Below are 23,271 nucleotides of genomic sequence, written 5' to 3' on the forward strand. Positions count from 1 at the left end.
AATTCTAATTTTAGATGGCTTGAAATATATATGTTACCATAGCAGTTCTGGTCACCAATTCCAATGTGTGTGTGGGGGTGGGAGGGGGTTGCCGGGGAGGTTTTTCACACATGTCCAAGGAATTCTCCAGACCCAGCTGGTGTCTTACAATTCAACTCAATGTTGATGAGACAGTGTCAGATCCCAGAGGTTAAAGCAGGGGTCCTCAAACTTTTTAAACAGGGGGCCAGTTCACTGTCCCTCAGACCGTTGGAGGGCCGGACTATAGTTTAAAAAAAAACTATGAGCAAATTCCTATGCACATTGCACATATCTTATTTTGAAGTAAAAAAACAAAACGGGAACAAATACAATATTTGTATTTGCATGTGGCCCGCGGGCCGTAGTTTGAGGATCCCTGGTAAAGGCTCTCAGTTCTATAAGATTTCCTCCCCTTACCCCCCACCCCAATCACATGCCAGTGATAAATCCAGGTTATCATCTGTGCCTCTGACCACCTGGCTGTAGATTATAGGTTCTAATGACCCCACCTGCCTTGTGTCTGAGTAGTTTGCTCGATTGGCTTATAGAACTTGAGAAACCCCTTCACTCACTAGATTACCAGTTTTTTTTGTAAAAGAGGATATAACTCAGGATCAGCCAGTCGAATTTGATGCATAGCACTTCCATTAGTGCTGGGCCTGGGGCCAGTTAGCAAGGGGCGTGGGGCATGCTAATGCCAGATGTGTTTTTTAGGGTTTGTGAACCTTTGAGAGATTTTAGGAAAGGTTACAGCGTGATGCAAGACAGGCCATTTGTATTGAAAAGCCACTGGAAGTGGCTTGGGTGGGCTGCAAGTTGGGTGGGTTAGGACCTCAGGCAATCACCGGGAGGTGGGGACTGGGGAGAGGACATTGCTGGAGACTCAGCAAAGGAACAGTGGCCTCTGCCAGCACTTCTGTATGGGAGAAAACTGCCCCTTCAATCCTATCCCTAAAACCAGATAATTCAGTTCTTCCCAGTATGTCCCTGGCACCTTTAAGTGGGACTCCTAGGATTCCATCAGCCCTTTGTCTTACAATCTCCACTGATTTTCAGTCAGGAGTTACGGGGACTTCTCTTCCTGGCACTGTGACCTTGGGCTAGGGACCTGGTGTGCGTCTGGAACTCCTTGCTCTTCTGCAGTGGAAATGTCCTTCCCGATTTTTAACCCCCACATATGGGTCCACACCTTATGTGGACCAGCTAGTTCCGGTCTTCATCCTTCCTACCTGTCTGAATATGGCTTCATTTATATCCTTATTTGTAGGACTTCTGTTGAGCTAGAGCTCAGGCAGTTCTGAATAATGGTTGTTCCATAGTTTAGTTTTAATTTTGATGTGGTTGTGGGAGGATGCCAGTATCACCTTTTTGTATGCTGTCATCTTGACCCCATTTTTAAAAATTATGTTGTCTTTTTGTCATTGAGCTGTAGCAGTTCTTTATATAGTCCTGGGTTTGACTTTTTTTTGTTATTGTTGAAGGCTACAGTAGTCCATTTGCTTCATGAGTTTATTCAACTATTTTTACAGAGAATGTATTCCTTGTATATGTGGTCACTGAAGACTGTTCTTAACTTGTGTTCAGGTAGTGTTTTGATGGAGATTTCCTTGAATACCCGGAACCAGAAAAAGAGAGAGAGAAACCTTTTGTAGTTTTTGTAGATTAGCAGATAGAACTCTCCCTCAGCCCTTAGCCAGGCTTGCACTGAGCCTAGGGATCAGCCCAAAGTGAAAGCTTATGGTCTTCAAAGGTAGTTTTTGAGCAAGCATCTTACCCTGGGCATGTGTGTGGCTTCCTAAATTCCCCAAATGTATGGTGAATCTGAGTGCTCTAATATCCCAAGGAAGCTCTCTCCCCAATTCTCCCTCCTAGGCAATCAGTTGTATGTGTCAACAATAATCTTTGGTCCCAGGCAGCTGTGGGCTGTTGGCTAGCTTAATGTTTTCAAGCAATGCCCACAGCTTTTCCAGCCTTCAAATATCTCTCAGACAGGTTTAGAACAGACATACACAGTAATATGTGAATGAGGTCTGCTCTGCTTTCTGGAGAACTAGGGACCAGTTGGGGAATACAGTTTTCAAGACTGTGGCCAACCTGGGGAGAGGGTGGGACAGGGCAACTAAAATCACCAAAGAGCTTTGCTGCAGTTTTTAGGTTACCTTTTTCTTGGTGAAGAGTTTGTTTGATTGCTGTAAATCTTTGACTGTTTACAAGAGTTCTAACAAAGTACTGATAATTCTTTTTAAAAAAATTGGCTGTTTGATACAAATGGTTTTTATTTTATACTATCCTTGGAGATCTTTTCATGACAAGCTGTAGAGCTGCTACATTCTTTTTTTAAAAAAATATTTTATTGATTTTAGAGAGAAAGGGAGAGAGAGATAGAAACATCACTGGTGGAAGAGAATAATTGATGGGCTACCTCCCGCAAACCTCCTACTGAGGATTGAGCCCACAACCCGGGCATGTGCCCTTGACCAGAATCGAACCCAGGAGCCTTCAATCCACAGTCCAATGCTCTATCTGCTGAGCCAAACTGGCTAGGGCGCTGCTGCATGCCTTATTAAACTTTTTTAAATTTTATTTTAAAATTACAGTTTATAGACAATATTACATTAGTTTCACATAGTACAACGTAGTGATTGGACATTTATAAATATACTATAAAGGGTTTATAATATACTACATAAATTACTAAATATAATATTAAAATTAAATATACTACAAAAGGTTTACAATATACTAGTAAAGGTAATGCAGTATTATTGACTATATTTCCTATGCTGCACCTTACATCATCATGACTATTTTTATAACTGGAAATCTGTATTTCCTAATTCCTTTCACCTTTTTCACCCATTCCTCTATTATCCATTCCATCTGGCCACCATCAATTTGTTCTCTGTATCTATGAGTTTGTTTCTGTTAGTGGGATTGTAAATTGGTGCAGCTACAATGGAAAACAGTGTGGAGGTTCCTTAAAAAATTCAAAATAGAAATGCCTTATGATCCGGCAATTCCACTTCTGAATATCTGAAAAAATCCAAAACAGTAATTCGAAAAGATATATCCATCCCTATATTCATTACAGCATTATTTCCAATAGTCAAGATATAGAAACAACCTAAGTGCCCACCAATAGATGACTAGACAAAGACAGTGTGGTACACACACACACACACACACACACACACACACACACAGGAACCTTACTCAGCTGTAAAAAAGAATGAAATCTTGCTATTTGTGACAACATAGATGAACCTAAAGGGTATTATACTAAGTGAAATAAGTCAGACAGAAGAAGACAAATATATGATTTCACTTATATGTGAAATCTAACAAATGAACAAACAAAACAGAAACAAACTCATAGTTCTTGTTTTTCAGTGTCTCAGGAGAGATTGGAGCTGCCTACTCCACCATTTTGCTGATGCCACTTCTCTTTTTTGGTTTAAGGATTTGGATATGAAAGTGACTTTTATGTTAAGCCATAACATAATTTGAGCTGCTGACTAAAAATGACGATAGAATGAGTTTATATCAAACTAGTTGCCTAGAACTTAACTGTTTCCCCCCCCCCCATAACAGGCCTTCTCGTTTTATGGATGTGTCATTGCGAAGCTTCTCCCTTTGTTGTGATCTGTTAAGCCACATTTGCCGCACCGCAGTGACTTGCTGTAAGGATGCTTTAGAAAATCATCTTCATGTTATTGTTGGTACACTGATACCCCTTGTGGATAGTCAGATGGAAATTCAGGAGCAGGTAATTTCATAATCCATTTTCAAAATGATATTTGAATTACACGTATAAATTATTCTTGAAAGGAGCTGAATATTTCATGTTTACTTAGTATAATTCTTAATTTTAATGAAAATCCTATATAATAAAAGGCTAATATGCAAATCAACTGAATGATGGAATGACCATCAGGGGGCAGACGCTCAACACAGGAGCTGCCCCTTGGTGGTCAGTGCGCTCCCACAGGGGGAGCGCCACTCAGCCAGAAGCCAGGGTCACAGCAGTCGGACACACCCCGAGGGCTCCCGGACTGCGAGAGGGTGCAGGCCAGGCAGAGGGGACCCCCCGCCCAAGAGCATGAATTTCGTGCACTAGGCCTCTAGTTACTTATATAAAATGTTTCTATAATATTGGCATTTTTATACTTCAAGGCCCATCCTGTAGAAATACTTCAATGGTTTGTTGAATTATTTGAAAGCACTTTAACGGTTTGTTGAATTACTTTAAAGCATGGAAATAGCTGGGTTCCTAGAAGTAATTAGGATAGTTTATCTGAATTAGGTTAGCAAAGTTGTTATTTATTACAACGGGTTTGGTTATTTTACTTTAAAATATAATTAAGTCATTTGTCCCCTTTCATTTTTTTTTTAAATTATGTTTAGGTATTGGACTTGTTGAAATACTTAGTGATAGATAACAAGGACAATGAAAACCTCTATATGATGATTAAACTTTTAGATCCTTTTCCCGACCATGTTGTCTTTAAGGATTTGCGTATTACTCAACAGAAAATCAAGTACAGTAGAGGACCCTTTTCACTCTTGGAGGTAATAATTATTCCATCATCTAACTATTTTATATTAGAAAGGATAGACAGTAGTACCTTTTGAAAACCTATAATGCTTTAAATGTGAAAAACTGAATGTTTTTAAAAAATTATGATAAAAATATAGCATGAGAACAAACCTCTAAAATAAAAACTGAATCTTAATATATCCTCTTGCATTGCAATGAAAGTATAAATATCAAAGTTTTTTGTAAACATTTAATTTAAATATTGAGGAGATATGATATAACATATGCTTGATTTTCATATGCATAAACTCTATTTTTTTAAAAATTTTGTTTTATTGTTTAAAATATGACAAAGAGTAGTACATATGTCTCCTTTTTTTCCCCCTTGACCTTCCCCCGGCCTCCCCTACCCCCCAGTGTCTTGTGTCCATTGGTTATGCTTATATGCATGCATACAAGTCCTTCAGTTAATCTCTTACCCACCCCCACCCCCCCGCCCCCAACCCTCCCCGGCCTTCCTGCTGTAGTTTGACAGTCTGTTCGATGCTGCTCTGCCTCTGTATCTATTTTTGTTCATCAGTTTATAATGGTCTTTATTATCCATCAATGAGTGAGATCATGTGGTATTTTTCTTTCATTGACTGGCTTATTTCACTTAGCATAATGCTCTCCAGTTCCATCCATGCTGTTGCAAATGATAAGAATTCCTTTTTTTTTTTTTTACAGCAGCATAGTATTCCATGTGCATAAACTCTATTAATATCTCAAAATTACTGCCTGCTTCTTTGAGGGACAATTTAATGTTTGAATTAAAGAGTTTTCCAAATTTTAGTTCTGTCTTAATCTTTATAAACTTCAAAAGTATGTCCGGATACATTTTTCCTTATAAATCTTATTATAATTTAAAATGATGCTCTGTATTTTGCTATATATCAATATGAAAATGTGGGTAAATATATTAAGGTCTAAAACTAGTTACAGTACTAAGTGCATAAAAATTTAAGCTTTCTTTTCCAATTGAGTATGCTATAATCTTGCAATCTAACTATTATATCATGAAGGAATCTATTAGAATTTAAATTAAAACATTATATGGTTTGAAATCGAGGAAATAATTTACTTCTAACTTGTTTGGTAGTAATAGTGAGATGAGTCAGTGTCTATAAAAGGCACATACTAATTTTTTTTTCAAGCTTTAGTTCACAGACTTAACCAATACATGTCAAAAGCAATTCCATTTTTAACAAATTTTCTCTTTTAGGAAATTAACCATTTTCTCTCAGTAAGTGTTTATGATGCACTTCCATTGACAAGGCTTGAAGGATTGAAGGATCTTCGAAGACAGCTAGAACAACATAAAGATCAGATGGTGGAGCTCATGAGAGCCTCTCAAGGTACTCATTTTAATGACGTGGGTTATTTGTACCTATTCCTTTTTGAAAGAATCTTTTATAAATTCTTGCTGTTGGTTTAATTGCCATGGACTTAGATTCTCATCATTTAGTTCAGACTTTCATCATTTCTCATCTAACTATAAAAGACTTCCTAATGGTCTTCTGACCTTGAACTACTCCCACTTTATCCATCCTCTACACCTCTGCTAGAATGATTTCTCTAAACCCAAACATGATAATGTTATTTCATTGTTTAAAAAAGGTTAACTCGCCCTAGCTGGTTTGGCTCAGTGGATAGAGTGTCGGCCTGTGGACTGAATGTTCCCGGGTTCAATTCCAGTCAAGGGCACATGCCTGGGTTGCGGGCTCGATTCCCAGTGGGGGCATGCAGGAGGCAGCCGATCAATTATTCTCTCAGCATTGATGTTTCCATCTCTCTCTCCCTATACCTTCCTCTCTGAAATCAATACAAAAAATATATTTCTTTAAAAAAAACGGTTAAGTTCCTGCTGCCTAAAAGAGACATGAATTTTTTAGAACCAGGCATACAAGGTGTGTCTGCCTACTACTCCGATTTATTTTTTTTGGGGGGGGGGTCTAAAACTTCTACACTAATAAAAGACAAAGATGCTAATTGACCGTACCTTCGCTATGCCCAAGCCATGCCCACCAGCCAATCAGAGTGACTACATGCAAATTAACCCAATCAAGATGGCGGCTGGCAGCCACGGAGCTGGAGCAAGCAGGAGGCTTGGTTGCCCTGGCGATGGAGGAAGCCAAGCTTCCCGCCTGCCCTGGCCGGCTGTGGCCTACGCAAAAGGCAACAAAGTTTTAATTATAAAAGCTAAATAAATCCCAGATACCTGCTTTCAGCCAGCCTCCACTGGGAGCTTGGGTGGCTGGGGGCTGTGGTCAGCCTGCAAACAGCCATCAGCCCCTCACCCAGGCTGGCCAGGGACCCCAGCAGGACCCTTCACCCTGAAGGAGGTGTGGCCAGTCTGAAAACGGCCCTCAGCCCCTTACCCAGACTGGCCAGACACCCCAGTGGGACCCCACCCTGATCCGGGACACCCTTCAGGGCAAACCAGCCGGCCCCCACCCATGCACCAGGCCTCTATCCTATATAATGAAAGGGTAATATGCAAATTGACCCTAACAGCAGAGCGACTGGGAATCACTGGTCACTATGACACACACTGACCACCAGGGGACAGATGCTCAATGCAGGAGCTGCCCCCTGGTGGTCAGTGTGCTCCCACAGGGGGAGCTCTGCTCAGCCACAAGCCTGGCTGACAGCTGCCAGTACAGCGGTGGTGATTGGAGCTTCTCCCGCCTCCTCTGTAGCTGGGCCTGCCCCCCGCTGGCAAGTGGACATCCCCCGAGTGCTACTGGGCTGCCAGAGGGATGTCTGACTGCCAGATTAGGCCCAATCCCCCGGGGAGCGGGCCTAAGCCAGCAGGTGGTCATCCCCTGAAGGGTCCCAGACTGCGAGAGGGCACAGGCCGGGCTGAGGGACCCTCCTGAGTACACAAATTTTTGTGCACCAGGGCTCTAGTACTTAAATAAAAGAAATTTGTCTCATTTTAATCATCATTTAAGTATATATACACACACACACACACACATATATGTTTGTATATACACATATCTATATATGTTTCTAGCTTTGTTTTCCTTAAGAAACATTTTTATATTAATTTAATTTGAGTTTGGGTTATTATACTATTGTACTTGGGGGAATCTTTTTCTACTTATTTTTTTAAAATTTATCTTTATTGTTGAAAGTATTACAGATGTCCCCCTTTTTTCCCTCTCATTGATCCCTTCCTCCCCACTCCTGTCCCCTCCCCCACTATTGTCTTTGTCCATGGGTTATGCATATAGGCATATATGTTCTTTGGTTAATCTCTTCCCGCCCCCACTCCCTTCCCTCTGAGAATCCTTAATCTGTTGCATGCTTCCATGTCTCTGGTTCTATTTTGTTTATTAGTTTATTTTGTACATTAGATTCCATATATAAGTGAGATCATGTGATATTTGTCTTTTTCTGATTGGCTTATTTCGCTTAGCATAATACTCTCCAGGTCCCTTCATGTTGTCTCAAAGGGTAAAAGGTTCTTTTTTATAGCTGCATAGTATTCCATTTTGTGAATGCACCACAGCTTTTTTATCCACTCAATTATGGATGGGCACTTGGGTGTTTCCAGATCTTATTGTAAATAACACTTCTGTGAACATAGGGGTGCATATATTCTTTCTGATTGGTGTTTCAGGCTTTTTAGGATATATTCCTAGAAGTGGGCAGTTCCATATTTTAATTTTTTGAGGAAACTCCACACTGTTTTCCATAGTGGCTGCACCAGTCTGCATTCCTACCATCAGTTTACTAGGGTTCTTCTCTACATCTTCGCCAGCACTTGTCATTTGATGATTTGTTGATGGTAGCCATTCTGACAGGTGTGAGGTGGTATGTCATGTCATTTTAATTTGCACCTCCCTGATGATTAGTGACTGAGCATTTTTTCATATATTTCTTGGCCATTCGTATCCCCTCTTTGGAGAAGTCAGGTAAAGAATTCAAGCTCTACTTATTTGATTTTCATCTTCCTGTGCTCATTAATTTCGTATTTCTATTGTATTCTTTTTATCCTAAGTACTTTTTAAAACTAGTTTTGATAGCCACCTGAATTCTGAGATTCTAGTGTATTTGTTTTTATATCTACCTATATATAAGATATGAACACCTCTGTCTCTAATTATCATTTATTTGGGTATTTTATTGGTCTAACATGTCTTATCCAATACAGTCACTAGCTCTTTGTAGCTACTTAAATAGGAATGAATGAAAACTTAATAAAATTTAAAATACAGTTTTTTCATCATGCTAGCACATGTCAAGTTCTCAGTATTAACATGTAGCTAAGTGGCTATCATTGGATAGTGCAGATTATAGAATATTTCCCTCATTGTCTAAAGTTCTATTTAATAGTTCTGGTATAGAATGAATGCCAGAAGTTAAAATCCAAGCATATCTCCCAGGGTTTCTTCTAGCTCCTCATCATGTTGAATGATTTTTGTGTTTGTGATTTTGCTATGGTATTAATTTTTCTGTACAACTTAAGAATTTTTTCTTTCTTTCTGCCAAATGTTACTGATCACTTTTGCATAGTTTTATTTCATAGGGAAATTCAAATACATTTACTTCATTTTATTTTTTATTGTTTTATTAAATTTATTGGTGTGACATTGGTTAATAAAGTTATATACGTTTCAAATGTATAATTCTGTGATACATTATCTGTATACTGCATTGTGTGCCCATCACCCAAAGTCAAATCTTGTTTCACCATATACTCAATCCCTCTACCCTTCACTAATCTCCACCCCCACACCCTTTCCCTCTGGTAACTACCATATGTTGTCTGTATCTATGAGTTTTTATTTGTTCATTTGTTGCTTTCAGTTTTATATCTCACATATGAGTGAAATCATATAATTCTTGACTTTTTTCTAACTTATTTCGCTTAGTATGATAGTCTCAAGATCCATTCATGGCACTATTTCATCTTTTCTTGTGGTTGAGTAGTAACCCATTGTATATATGCACCACATCTTTATCTAATCATTTATCGAGGGATACTTTGGTTGTTTCCATGTCTTGGTCACTAAAAGTGCTGAACATAGGGGTGCATATATCTTTGCAAATAAATGTTTTAAAATTTTTCAGGTAGATACCCAAAAGAGGGTTGAAGGGTCATGTGGTAAATCTATTCTTAATATTTTGAGGAACCTCTATATAACTGTTTATCAGTTTACATTCCTACCAGCAATAAATGATGGTTCCTTTTTCTCCACAGCCTCTCCAACACTTGTTATTACTTGTCTTGTTGATAATGGCCACTCTGACAGGTGTGGGGTGGTATTTCATTGTAGAAGTTGAGCATCTTTTCATATATCTATTGACCATGGTATGTTTTCTTGAAAGATGTGCCTGTTCAGGTCCTCTGCCCATTTTTAATTATATGCTTGTTTTTTGTTGTTGAGTGGTGTGAGTTCTCTATATATTTTGGATATTAACCACTTGTCAGAGCTGTTGTTTTCAAATATCTTCTCCCATTCTGTTGGTTGCCTTTTTGTCTTATTGATGGTTTCTTTTGCTGTACAGAATCTCTTTAGTTTGATATAACCCCATTAAAAAATTTTTTTTTTCACTTCCCTTGCCTTTTGGGTCAAATGCTCCAAATCCTCTCTAAGACCAAAGTCCATAACCTTAGTATAAGGGGAGAAACAGTAGTTTAGTTTCATTCTTTTGCATGTGGCTTTCCAATTTTCCTAGCACCATTTATTGAAGAGGCTTTCTTTTCTCCATTGTGTGTTTTGGGCTTCTTTGTTGAAAATTATTTGACCATATATATGTGGATTTATTTTTGGGCTCTCAATTCTATTCCATTGGTCTGTGTGTCTGTTTTTCTGTCAATAACATGCTGTTTTGAATATTGTTGCTTTGTAGTATAATTGGCAGTCAGGGAATGTGATATTCCAGCTTTGTTCTTTTTTCTCAGGATTGTGTTGGCTATTCAGGCTAATTTGTGGGTTCATACAAATCTGATGACTTTCTGTTCCGTTTCTTTAGAAAAAAAGACATTGGGATTTTGATGGGAATTGCATTAAATCTATATATTGAGTAATATGGCCGTTTTAACTATGTTGATTTTTCCAGCCCATGAACATGGAATATCTTTCTATGTTGTTGTGGCTTTTTCAATCTCTTTTAATAATGCTTTGTAATTTTTAGTATATAGGTCCTTCACACCCTTCAAGTTTATTCCTAGGTGTTTTATTATTTTGCAATTGCAAAAAGAATCTTTTTCCTTTCTTTTTCTGAAATGTCATTATTAGCATGTAAGAATGCAATGGATTTTTGTACATTTATTTTGTATCTTTCAACTTTACTGTATTGGTTTATTATTTCTAATAGCTTTTTTGGTGGAATTGTTAGGGTTTTCCATATAAAGAACCATGTCATCTGTAAAAGGTGACAAGTTTACTTTCACATTCCCATTGTGGATGCATTTTGTTTCTTTCTCTTGCCTGATTTCTCTGGCTAGGACTTCCAGTACTGTGTTGAATAAGCGTGATGAGAGTGGACATCCTTATCTTGTTCCTGATCTTAGAGGAAAAGCTTTCAGTTTTTCACCATTGAGTATGGTATTAACTAAGGGTTTATTATATAAGGCCTTTATTATGTTGAGGTACTTTCTCTCTATACCCATTTTATTGTTTTAATTATAAATAAGTGTTGTGTCATGTCAGGTGCTTTTTCTGCATCTATTGATATGATCATATGATTTTTATCTTTTATTTTGTTAATTTGGTATATCACATTGATTTATTTGCATATGTTGAACCATCTTTGTGCCTCTGAAATGAACCCCACTTCATCGTGATGTATTATGTTTTTAATGTATCATTGTATTTGATTTGCTAGGGTTTTGTTTACGATTTTTGCATCTGTATTCATCAGAGATATTGGTCTGTATTTCTCTTTTTTGCGTGGGTTATCCTTGCAAGGTTTTGGTAGTAGGGTTATGTTGATCTCATAAAATGAGTTAGGAAGCTTCTTCAAATTTTTGGAAGAGTTTGAGAAGGATAGGGATCCAGTCTTCTTTGACTGTATGGTAGAATTCACTAATGAAGCCATCTGGTCTTGGGCTTTTGATGTTTTGGGAGTTGTTGTTTTTTTAAAAAAATATTTTTTTTCATTGATTTCAGAGAGAGGAAGGGAGAAAGAGAGATAGAAACATCAATAATGAGGGAGAATCATTGATCGGCTGCCTCCTGCATACCCTCTATTGGGGATTAAGCCCACAGCCGAGCATATCTCATCAGGAACTGAACCTTGACCTCCTGGTTCATAGGTCAAATCTCGACCACGGTTTTTGGGAGGTTTTTGATGGTTGTTTCAATTTCCTCATTGTTGATTGGTCTGTTTAGATTTTCCGGTTCTTCATTATTCAGTCTAGGGAGGTTATTTATTTATTCAGTCTAGGAAGGTTGGAATTTATACATTTCTTCTAGGTTATTGAATTAGATGTCATATTCTTTCATAATGTTCTTGAATGATCCTTTGTATATCTGTGGTATCTGTAGTAACTTCTCTTTTCTAATTTTATTTACTTATCTTTTCTCTATTGAGTATAGCCAGATGTTTGTCAATTTTTTAAATCTTTCAAAGAACCAGCTCTTTGCATTAATATTTTTGTATAGTCCTTTAGCTCTCTATTTTATTTAATTCTGCTCTAATTTTTATTATTTTCTTTCTTCTGCTTACTTTGGGCTGCTTTTCTTCTTCTTCTAGTTCTTTATATGCAGTGTTAGCTTGTTTACTTGGGATTTTTCTTGTTTCTTGATATTGGCCTGTAATGATATAACTTCCCTCTTATTACCACATTTGCAGTATTCCAAAATTTGATGTCATATTGTCATTCTCATTTGTCTTTCTATATCTTTTTATCTCACATTTTATTTCTTCTTTGATCCAGTCGGTTTTTCAGTAGCATGTTTTTTAACCTCCACATATTTGTATTTTTTTCCACTTCCTTTTTGCAGTTGATTTCTAATTTCAGAGCATTGTGGTCAGAGAATAGTTTGGTTATCACTTAATATTTTTTGAAGTGCTCATGATTTAAAACCTTTTCAAAAAACTTTATAAAAGTTTTCTAGTCAGATAATTTAAATATATAAAATGTAATATCATAAAGAAAAGTGTTGTTTCCATTATAGTTTAATTTTTTTTCCAAAACTGCTTCTAGGTAACCCACAAGATGGCATAATGGTGAAGCTGGTTGTCAGCTTGTTACAGTTATCTAAGATGGCGTTAAATCACACTGGTGAAAGAGAAGTTTTAGGTAACTATTTGGCTGAATGACTGTGAGTTTTTTGTTTGAGTGGTCATCTTTATAATTTCCAAAATCAGTAAAAGTTTATCATTTGAGGTATTGGGGAAATGTAAGATGCTAGCTAAGTAATATTTCTATTTAGCTCAAGCGTCCCTAAGCTGCCCTCCTTTCATATTTTCTTCCTTAGACATTCATTTACTTTTTACTTTATGCATAAAGTAAAAGTTAGTTATTTACACATTTATAACTGTGAATTTGAAAATGTTTTGTAAATATTTAGGAAAGTCAGATATACCTATTTGTTGTGAAGTTGAAGATAAATTGATGTATATTAAAAATGACTGGTACTTAATATCTTTCTTATATAACTGAAATAAGAATGAGGATTTGGAGTGCTGGATTAAAGTCACATATTAAAACCATATTCAAGTCCTTTACTATCACCATTTGGAGGAAACCTGATGTAAGATAAATAGCCAATATCATGTCTAGAGTGTAGCTATTTAGGTTTGGTGCTTACAGGAGGGAAAAGTCACATTAAAACCAGCTTGAAGTCCTCATGACGGCATTGCTTCCAGTAAGAAGTGGGAGGAATAATAGCTGTTTCATACATCTTACTATCTTTCAATGGAGTCTTTTTTAACTTCTCATCGGGAGCCTAATATCTAGGGTACTTAACATTTTTTGATAAATTTTTAATTGAAATATATCTTACATCAGTAAATTGTACAGATCATAAGCATATAACTTGAAGAATTTTTATAAGCAGAACACACACCTGTGCATCTAGCACCCAGACTAAGAAACAGAACCTATCCGCATCCTAGAATTTTTCTTTAACCAAGGAATTTACCCCTTTGTCCATAGTAATACTGGCTCTGGGGATAAATCTCATTTACTGCAAGAACCGTAAGTGGCTTTCCTGTGTAGCATAAAATCTTTGTACCTATGACTAACATCATACTTAATGTAAGAGATTGATGGTTTTCTCCCTCAAATCAGGAACGAGAAAGGTTGCCCACTTTTACCACTGCTATAGCCAGAGCAATTGGACAAGAAAAAGAGATAAAAATTATTCAAATTGGAAAGGAAGAAGGAAAATGATGTCTATTCACAGATGACGTAATCATAGATCTATATGATCCCAGGGAATCTATAAGAAAGCTACTATAATAGAGATAAATGAATTTAGCAAAGTTCTAGGATACAAGGGCAACACACAAAATTTAGTAGTGTTTATGTACACCAGCAGTGAACAATCTAAAAAGGAAATTCTATTTCATTTATAATTTCATTTGTAATAGTGTCTAAGAATTAAATACGTGCAGATAAACTTAGTCAAGGAGATGGAAAACTTGTACACATTCTCTTTGTTAAAAGCCAGTCACTAAGCACAGCCCAACATAAATTAGGCTTCACCTTTTGAAAGGAGGACTATCAGAGCATTTGTGAACTTATTTTAATAAATTTTACCATGACTGGCAAGGAGCATGAGGGAGACCTCTGGCATGCTGAAAACGTTCTATCTTTATCTGGGTAGTGATAATACAGATGAGAAAAAATGAGTTATGTGTGTTCGCATGCACGCATTTGTGTATGTGTGAGTTTTTGCTGAACTGAGTGTTGAAGGTTAGTGAACTTTATGTACTTAATATCAAAAAATTTTAAGTTTTAAAGTCTGCTGATACTCTCATGCAATAGCTATGTTTAAACGTTCATCCTTAATATCTATATTCTGTGACTAGTCTATTTCTTGGATATGATTCTATAGGAAAAATTATTGCCCACATGGATGATATGCAAAGGAAGTGATACAATATTTTGTTGCTGCTTTAATTTATTCCAAATCTTTGAGAGAAACTGAACTCTTGAAGGATGACAGAGTAACATTATATTTTGGAACTCAGGAAATTTTGTGTGTATGATCTCTTAGCTATAACTCTACTGAAATGTAATTTCTGTATGTAGAGGCTGTCGGGAGCTGCTTGGGAGAAGTGGGTCCTGTAGATTTTTCTACGATAGCTATACAACATAGTAAAGATACATCTTATATTAAGGCCCTTCAGTTATTTGAAGATAAAGAACTTCAGTGGACCCTCGTAATGCTGACCTACCTGAATAACACATTGGTAGAAGATTGGTGAGTACTTAATGACACTTTATTTCTGATAGCATTTACTTAATCTGACATTCAAGGAGAATGATACTGTCTCTTCACATAAATTAATAGTTCCAATAACTTTAAAGCTTTCTCTTTTAAGTTGCCATACTTTTCTTTCAATCTCAAGTATTTTAATGAAAATTGTTGGATTTTTATTAGTGCATGAAATTACTGACGCTCTTTTATGTACCAAGCATTTAATATGGTGAACTAGACAATGTCCATGTGAAATTCTGGTGAGAGTAGACTAGACAAATAGATAATAAGAAAATTGCCAGGTGGTTCTACATAGAACATTAAGATAGGGGAATGCAAAATGAGATATTGGGATATTTGTCAAAATCAAAGGTGTCACTCTTCCCAGCTAGACTATTTATGTCCTTTTTAAAAGAAGTTGTAGAGCCCTGGCCAGCATGGCTTCATGGCTTAATGGTTGGAGGGTTGACCCGAGCACTGAAGGGTCCCAGGTTTGATTCCCTGTCAAGGGCACGTATCTGGATTGCAGCTTCCCCATCCTGGTTGGCTCTTTCACTTCGATGCTTTTCTCTCCTCTCTCCCTCTCTTCCCTCCCCCCTCCCTTCCACTCTCTATAAAAATCAATGGAAAAAATATCTTCCAGTGAGGATTAACAAACAACAACAAAAATAATAAATTGTAGCCCTGGCTGGTTTGGCTCAGTGGATAGAGCGTCAGCCTGCGGACTGAGGGGTCCCGGGTTCGATTCCGGTCAGGGGCCTGTACCTTGGTTGCGGGCACATCCCCAGTAAGGGGTTTGCAGGAGGCAGCTGATTGATGTTTCTCTCTCATCGATGTTTCTAGCTCTCTGTCCCTCTCCCTTCCTCTCTGTGGGAAAATCAATAAAATATATTTTAAAAAAATAATAATAGAGCAGAAATTTCATAACTCAAAAATTATTAAGCTAATCAAACAGTTTTTACCCATTTATTCTCTGCAAAACAAAATTGCAACAGATTTTTCAGCTTGCTGGTTATGAGATTATGGTTGCTTGCTTTCTTTGCCCCCCTTCCCATTTATCTGTTTATTTATTTTTGGTATATTTGAGCACCTCATCACAATTTTTTGGCTGTGGATCAAAGGATTTTAGCCCACAACTGGGGCATCTATCTAAGGTCAATAGGTATTTTGCATCTGTTTCCTTCCAAACCCTCCCCCTCCGTTTCTTGGGGAATAAATGATTGACAGTAATGTCTACCTGCCATGTTTTCATTGTTGATTTAATGGATATGTATTTTTCTCTCTTGTTGTTGTTTTTGCAATAAAAAGGCTGATGTGCTTTTCCCCAAAACATTTTATTATACTAATTTTCAAATGTACAGCAAAGTTGAAAGAATTTTGCAGTAACACCCGTATATTTACCACTTAGATTCTCCTAGGTTCTGTCATAACTATTTTACTACTATACTTGCTTTGTCACATCTAGCCATTCTTCTATCCATTTATTAATTAATCTCATTGTATGAACATATTTCAGATGACATCTGGCACAGTTTTGAAGAGATTTTCCACAGAAAAGTTGCAGGCATTAAGTGTTTCATTTGTAACACAGTCATTTGCAATTGATTTTTTCTGAAAAGATGTACACAGATATTGGTTTGACTTAAACTTGAGAGATCTAGGGAACAAGTATAATTTGTTGTTCCTATCTTTCTTTTTTTTAAATATGTTTTTATTTTTAGAGAGAGAGGAAAGGAAAGGGAGAGAGAGAGAGAAAGAGAGAGACAGAGAGAGACAGAGAGAGAAAGAAACATCAGTCAGTTGCCTCCCATATGCAACCCCACCAGGGATTAAATCTGAAACTGGGTATGTACCCTGACTGGGAATCAAACAAGTGACCTTTTGGTGCATGGGATGACACTCAACCAACTGAGCCACACCAGCCAGGGCCCTATCTTTTTGTAATAGGGAAACTATCATTACATATTTATGGACCCTCAGTTCTACAGAGGGGATGTTGACCAAGGAATTCCCAGAATAGCAGGTCATGGAAGGCTTTGCTGAGGAAATGTCATTTGCTGATTTGAATGATCAGGAATCAGCTGTAAGATGATTAGGGATAAAACATTCCAGATGGGGAATATCTAGAGTGGAAATAAGCTTGATGTGTTTGAGAAACGGAAGGAAACCTGGTGTGGAAGGAGATGGCAGGAAATGAAATTAGAAAGGTAGAACTAATTTCGATAAGAAATTTAGATTTTATTTGAAATATGTACAGCCATGGAGTGATAAGCAAAGTACTATCATGATGATGCTTACATTTTTACTCTGACTTTTATATGGCAAATGGATTATGATAGGGCAAAAGTGGAAACAGGAAGCCCTATTTTGAAACTTTTAGTAGTCCAGAGGACAAATGATGGTGACTTAGATTAGGATGGCAGTAATGAAGATGAGATGGGAAATGGATGGAGCCAGGGTATGTTTTTAACAGAGAGCCAGCAGGACTTGCTGTTTAATTAGCAATGGAGATGTAGGGAAATAGAGAGCAGTGAAGGATTAATTCAAGTTTATGATTTATGCTTTTATGTCTTAAATTGAGAAACCTAAAAGGAATTAGGCCTTTACAGTATTGGGCTTTATGACATTTTTTGTCAGCTGTTTTATTTTCAGTGCTCTTGTATTGCAGCCCTCCTTTCCCTCCCTCTCCCCCCCTTTTTTTTTTGCAAAAGAGAAGGCCCTTCACATTGTTACTAGAGGTTTTAGATGTGTTACCTAATGATTCTCAGCTAGCTTCTGGTCAGAATAAGTGTGTATTTACCGTTTGTTTAAAATTGTTCTAGACAATAATTTTATCATTTGGACGGAAATAGCATTCTGCCTATCCCAAATTATTTGTATTTCTTAGAGAAAATATCAAAATATTGTTTTCTCAGGTGAATTACTATTGTCATTCTTATTGCTCATTTTTATTAGTTGGTGTTATTTTACTTATTTTTATGAGTCCTTTTATATTTAGTAGTCATATTACAAATTTTATTGAAGAGAATGCTATTGCAGTAATTAGTAACTCAAGTTTACTGAAAGAATATTAAAAATCCTTTGGTAAATTTTGGCTGTGATGTAATATAATTTTATAGATGTAAAATTTACCAATAAGTGTAGAATTGTCCTAATGATATAAATTTTAGATTTCAGTTTTTGTTTTTTTATTGGAGGTTGTTTAGCATTTATCAAGCTTAATAGTTGATATGTTTTTTAGGCTTTTGAATTATATCTGTTTTTCAGTGTCAAAGTGCGATCAGCTACTGTTACCTGCTTGAAAAATATTTTAGCCACAAAGACTGGCCATAGTTTCTGGGAGATTTACAAGACGACTACTGATCCCATGCTGATCTATCTACACCCTTTTAGAACATCGAGGAAAAAGGTCTTTCAAATAATAAATGTTTACTGTGTACCCACTATTCTAGAATGTTGTTTGTTTTTTTTCCTATGGATAGGAATATCAAATTGCTTAAATGGTATTATACTAACATTTAACCTCTTTTAGAAATAATTCCAGCTGAGCTATAGATAGCCTAGAGAGGTGATGATTTGGGGAGATTAGGAGAAGTTCTTAGTGATAGGCCTTTTTTCTTAGGAGTAAAAAATGCTAACTTAGCCCTAACTGGTTTGGCTCAGTGGATAGAGCATCGGTCTGTGGACTGAACGGTCCCAGGTTCAATTCTGGTCAAGGGCATGTACCTTGGTTGCGGGCACATCCCCAGTAGGGGGTGTGTAGGAGGCAGCTGATCGATGTTTTTCTCTCATCGATGTTTCTAACTCTCTATCCCTCTCCCTTCCTCTCTGTAAAAATTCAATAAAATATATTTAAAAAACAACAACAACACACCCCTAACTTAGATTTCATAACAGCCATTGATCCTGGGTGTGGTTATTAGGTGTTGAAATCAACAACTAAGTATTTATTTCTATAGCAAGTTTTAAGTAATACAGTTCCCTAGTGAAATATAAGATGACCTATAAATGTCTCCCTTTTTCCATGTTGATATCATAAGATTCCACCAGGAGTACTCTGTGAAGTATATTTAAGAACTCTTGCTCTCCTTTAGTTTGAACATTCCCGTTTAATATTTGAAGTAGTGCCTTTTTGTTGTTGTTGTTTTGTTTTGTTTTTTAGTCCTCACCTGAGGATATATTTTCACTAATTTTTAGAAAGAGAAACATTGATGTGAGAGAAACATTGATCAGTTGTCTCCCGTATGCACCCAGACCTAAGTATGTGCCGTGACCTAGAATCGAACCCACAACCTTTTGGTGTAAGGGATGATGCTCCAATCAACAGAGCCACCCAGCCAGGGCTGAAATACTGCTTTTAAATGTATCATAAATATAACTTCAGTATTAGTGAAATTAATGGTAATATAAACTATTAATAAAATTAGCAATGTAACCTGTAAAACACTATAGTTAGAACATTTTATAATATTATTTCATTTTGAAATCAATTCTGTGTGGTAGATTTGGACTGGTTTTGTATGTAAGACAGATGAGGCAGAGAGTTTGTGATTCATATAATATACTACTATGAACTTACTACTGTCTAGACCAGTAATTCTTTAAAAAATATATGTTTTTGTATTGATTTCAGAGAAGAGACAGGGAGAGAGAGAGATAGAAATATCAATGATGAGAGAGAATCATTGATTGGCTGCCTCCTGCACGCCCCCTGCTGGGGATCGACCCTGCAACCCAGGAATATGCCCTTGAGTGGAATCGAACCCGGGACCCTTCAGTCCGCAGGGCAACGCTCTCTCCACTGGGCCAACCCAGTTAGGGCTAGACCAGTAATTCTTTTCCATACCAGTCTGACTCTCATATAAACATAAATGTATTTTAAATTTAAAAGGTAACCCTGGCCTCCAGATTTAGTTTTAACTATATTTAGTTTTACTTGGAAACAGGTTTGTGTATATTTAGATATTTGTTTTCCAGTGTATTTCTGATTACCTTATTTTTATTTTCTGATCATTTTCTTTCTAGTTTTTAGAAGTACCCAGACTTGACAGAGAAAGCCCTTTAGAGGGTTTGGATGATACAAGCCTGTGGATTCCTCAAAATGAAAATCATGATGTTTGGATAAAGTCACTGACTTGTGCGTTTTTGGATAGTGGAAGCATAAAAAGTGAAATTCTTCAGTTACTAAAGCCACTGTGTGAGGTAAAAAGATTACTTGGTCTGACTTCATTCCTTTCTAACTTTGCTTTGTTTCATTTCCTTTTTTCTCTTAATAGCTTTCTTTGCTTGTCTCGTTCCACTTGGCTTGTGTGTACATGCTTGTTGCCTATAATAAATACTCAAAAAAGAGGCCTGTGGAACAGCACATCCTCCTCAGGCAACATCACCCACACTCAGCTGCTGCGAGCCCATCAAACAGGATTGTCTTTATTTAGCCACAACTTTATGCAGTAGGTTTCAGCCGTGAGATACACGTTCTGGATGAGTTCTAAGGGGTGCCTCAAGTACTTTGTTACTAATGGTAGTTAAGATCCTGGTGACTGTAAATATTTATATTAACCAAAAGTCTGCTTTTTTTGTTCATTTGTTTACTCCTAATAAGGTCATTGTCATTTACTTTTCTCTGAGGTGCTTTCTCGAATGAGAAAAAGGGAGCAGGTAGCAGTTAGCACTACTTTTTGATTTTTGAAGGTACTCTACAATTTATTTCAATAGAGAGTACAGGTATGAACCAAGTCAAACAAAAGTTTGTTATATGCTTTTATCAAAACAGCACTATGATGGTGCTCTAGGACTTTTAACAGCTCTCTAGTTTGTAATTCTGCCAAGCATGATGCAACAGAAATGTGAAATAAGCTGTGACTAGGTCAAACATCCACCAATCACAAATAACTGGTAGAGAAGTGAGTATTTTGGTAAAAGCAGTTTAAAAAGCCGTCCTTGTTTCTTACAGTTAATAAATCATCACTCCGTCTGCAGTACTGCGCTGCACTCACACCAGGTCAGCAGAGTGAGATCCTGTGCCCACACACACAGCTCACTTCTCATCAGTGAAACTAAGATTTTTATAAAATTCTAACTTTGGCCAGAAGATAAAATGCTCCAAATACACAGTTATGTATACTTCAATTCCTGGTTCCTTAAATTCTGTTTCCCAAACTGACATCTTGACTTTAGTTTAACAAGGAAATTGTTCATCTGCAATTTGTCTTATGTGTGTGGCATGTGATGAATATAAGAAGATGGTATCTTTGCAAAAATAAGGTTGAGCACTGTTTTAATATACCAGACATATTAAAGCACTTTTCTACACTCTGGAGTATACCAAAAATAAGTACCCAAATTTTATACCCAGAAATTGGGGTTTATTTAAAAAAAAAACAACATTTTAACATCGCTGTTGTAGCTCTTCACTGAGTATAGAAAATGTGCAAAAATCAGATTTTCAACTTTTCTCATAAACATTGATCTCCATTTTTCCTTACATCAAATTAGAGAACTTGCTGTTATTAGTAACACTTTTCAACTCTGAAATTTTACTTACAGTAGTGACATAATTTCATTTGTAAGCAATATTCTGTTTCATTATATGCAAACTAAAGGCTTGGTGCACGAAATTCATGCACGGTGGGGGTTGTCCCTCAACCCAGTCTACACCCTCTCCAATCTGGGACATCCCCTCACAGTCCGGGACTGCTGGCTCCTAACTGCTCGCCTGCCTGCCTGCCTGCCTGCCTGCCTGATTGCCCCTAACCACTCCCCTGCTGGCCTCATTGATGCCTAACCACTCCCCTGCCGGCCTGATTGATGCCTAACTGCTCCCCTGCTGGCCTGATCGCCCACAACTGCCCTCCCCTGCCAGCCTGATGGCCCCCAACTGCCCTCCCCTGCCTGGCCTGATGGCCCCCAACTGCCCTCCCCTGCCACGACCCACCTCCTCCATGTGAGGCGGTGGAGACACCGGGACCAGCCTCCTCCCCGCTGCGCAGAGCCGTGGGACGCCCCCAGGCCTCACCGCGCAGAGCAGCCACTGGGCCCCGCCTCTGCTGTGCGCACGGCCATCTTGTGGTGACTTCATGCAAGGACATGACGCCACCCAGGCTTTTATTATATAGGATGGTCTAGGCTGGAAATGAATAATTAACATTGTAACTAATCATATATGTTTTATATAGATATTCTAGGTTAGTTTGAATTTTTTTCTTAAAAAACACTATCTGGTACACATGTTTTCTAGCAGTACATTGAGGTTATGACATATTCATCTGTCATTTAAAGCTTACATGCCAGTAACATGGAAAGAAATTGTAATATATTGTTTTTACTTAACCTATTGACTGGATGTGTTTGGGTATTCTAGGTGAAAGCTGACTTTTGTCAGACCGTGCTTCCATACCTGATTCATGATGTTTTACTTCAAGATGCAAATGAATCATGGAGAAATCTGCTTTCTATGCACATTCAGGGATTTTTCACTAACTGTTTCAGATACTCCTCACAAACGAACCGATCCATGACCCCTGCAAGTTTGGATTCAGGTATTCTGTTAAAACTCTCACATTTACACTGTTAAGGTCTTGGTTCTAGAGAAAGACAGATTGGTTTGAATCTCATCAAGACGCTTTGTAGGTGTAATTCCATAACCTCTAAACATCTATTTCTTCATCTATAGAATAGAGGTAACAATTGTAACAAGTTTTCAATGAGATAATGTATATAAAGCACCTATGATAACACTTGATGGATAGTATTCCCTCATTAAATTTTGGCTATTAATTAATTACAGAGAATTCAGTATGTGTCAAGCACTGTGCTTGGCACTGGGAGTATAGATGTGAACAAGACACACCCTATATTCCAGCATTGGATAAAACAGACAAATGTGCAGCCAGATATTATAGGGACTGTGTTGGACATGTGATGGAATTTTCATATTAAAGCTCTAATTCAGTGGTTCTCAACCTTGGCTGTACATTAGAATCACCTGGGAATCTTTTTTTTTCTTAATTTTGTTTTATTGCTTAAAGTATTACAAAGAGTATTACATATGTCTCCCCCTCCCCCTTGACATTCCCCCGGCCTCCCCCCCCCCCCACTTATGTCCATTGGTTATGCTTATATGCATGCATACAAGTCCTTTGGTTGATCTCTTACCCCTCCACTCCCGCCCCCCAACCCTCCCTGGCCTTCCCGCTGTAGTTTGACAGTCTGTTTGATGCTGCTCTGCCTCTGTATCTATTTTTGTTCATCAGTTTATAATGGTCTTTATTATCCATAAATGAG

The 23,271-nt window shown here is 37.4% G+C and overlaps 1 protein-coding gene across 1 annotated transcript in view; it reads left to right on the top strand.

Annotated features, from left to right (window-relative positions):
* The window catches only part of ATM (ATM serine/threonine kinase), an 83,471-nt gene that overhangs the window by 53,049 nt on the left and 7,151 nt on the right, over window positions 1-23,271 (top strand). The window contains exons 30-37 of the mRNA XM_023744842.1: window positions 3,613-3,787; window positions 4,426-4,590; window positions 5,820-5,952; window positions 12,765-12,860; window positions 14,820-14,991; window positions 18,256-18,397; window positions 20,014-20,190; window positions 22,477-22,526. Coding sequence (XP_023600610.1) covers window positions 3,613-3,787; window positions 4,426-4,590; window positions 5,820-5,952; window positions 12,765-12,860; window positions 14,820-14,991; window positions 18,256-18,397; window positions 20,014-20,190; window positions 22,477-22,526 — 1,110 coding nt within the window. The remainder of the gene's footprint in view (window positions 1-3,612; window positions 3,788-4,425; window positions 4,591-5,819; window positions 5,953-12,764; window positions 12,861-14,819; window positions 14,992-18,255; window positions 18,398-20,013; window positions 20,191-22,476; window positions 22,527-23,271) is intronic.

Source organism: Myotis lucifugus, unplaced genomic scaffold (assembly GCF_000147115.1).
Source record: "Myotis lucifugus unplaced genomic scaffold, Myoluc2.0 scaffold_491, whole genome shotgun sequence".
In the NCBI taxonomy this organism is placed as follows: domain Eukaryota; kingdom Metazoa; phylum Chordata; class Mammalia; order Chiroptera; family Vespertilionidae; genus Myotis; species Myotis lucifugus.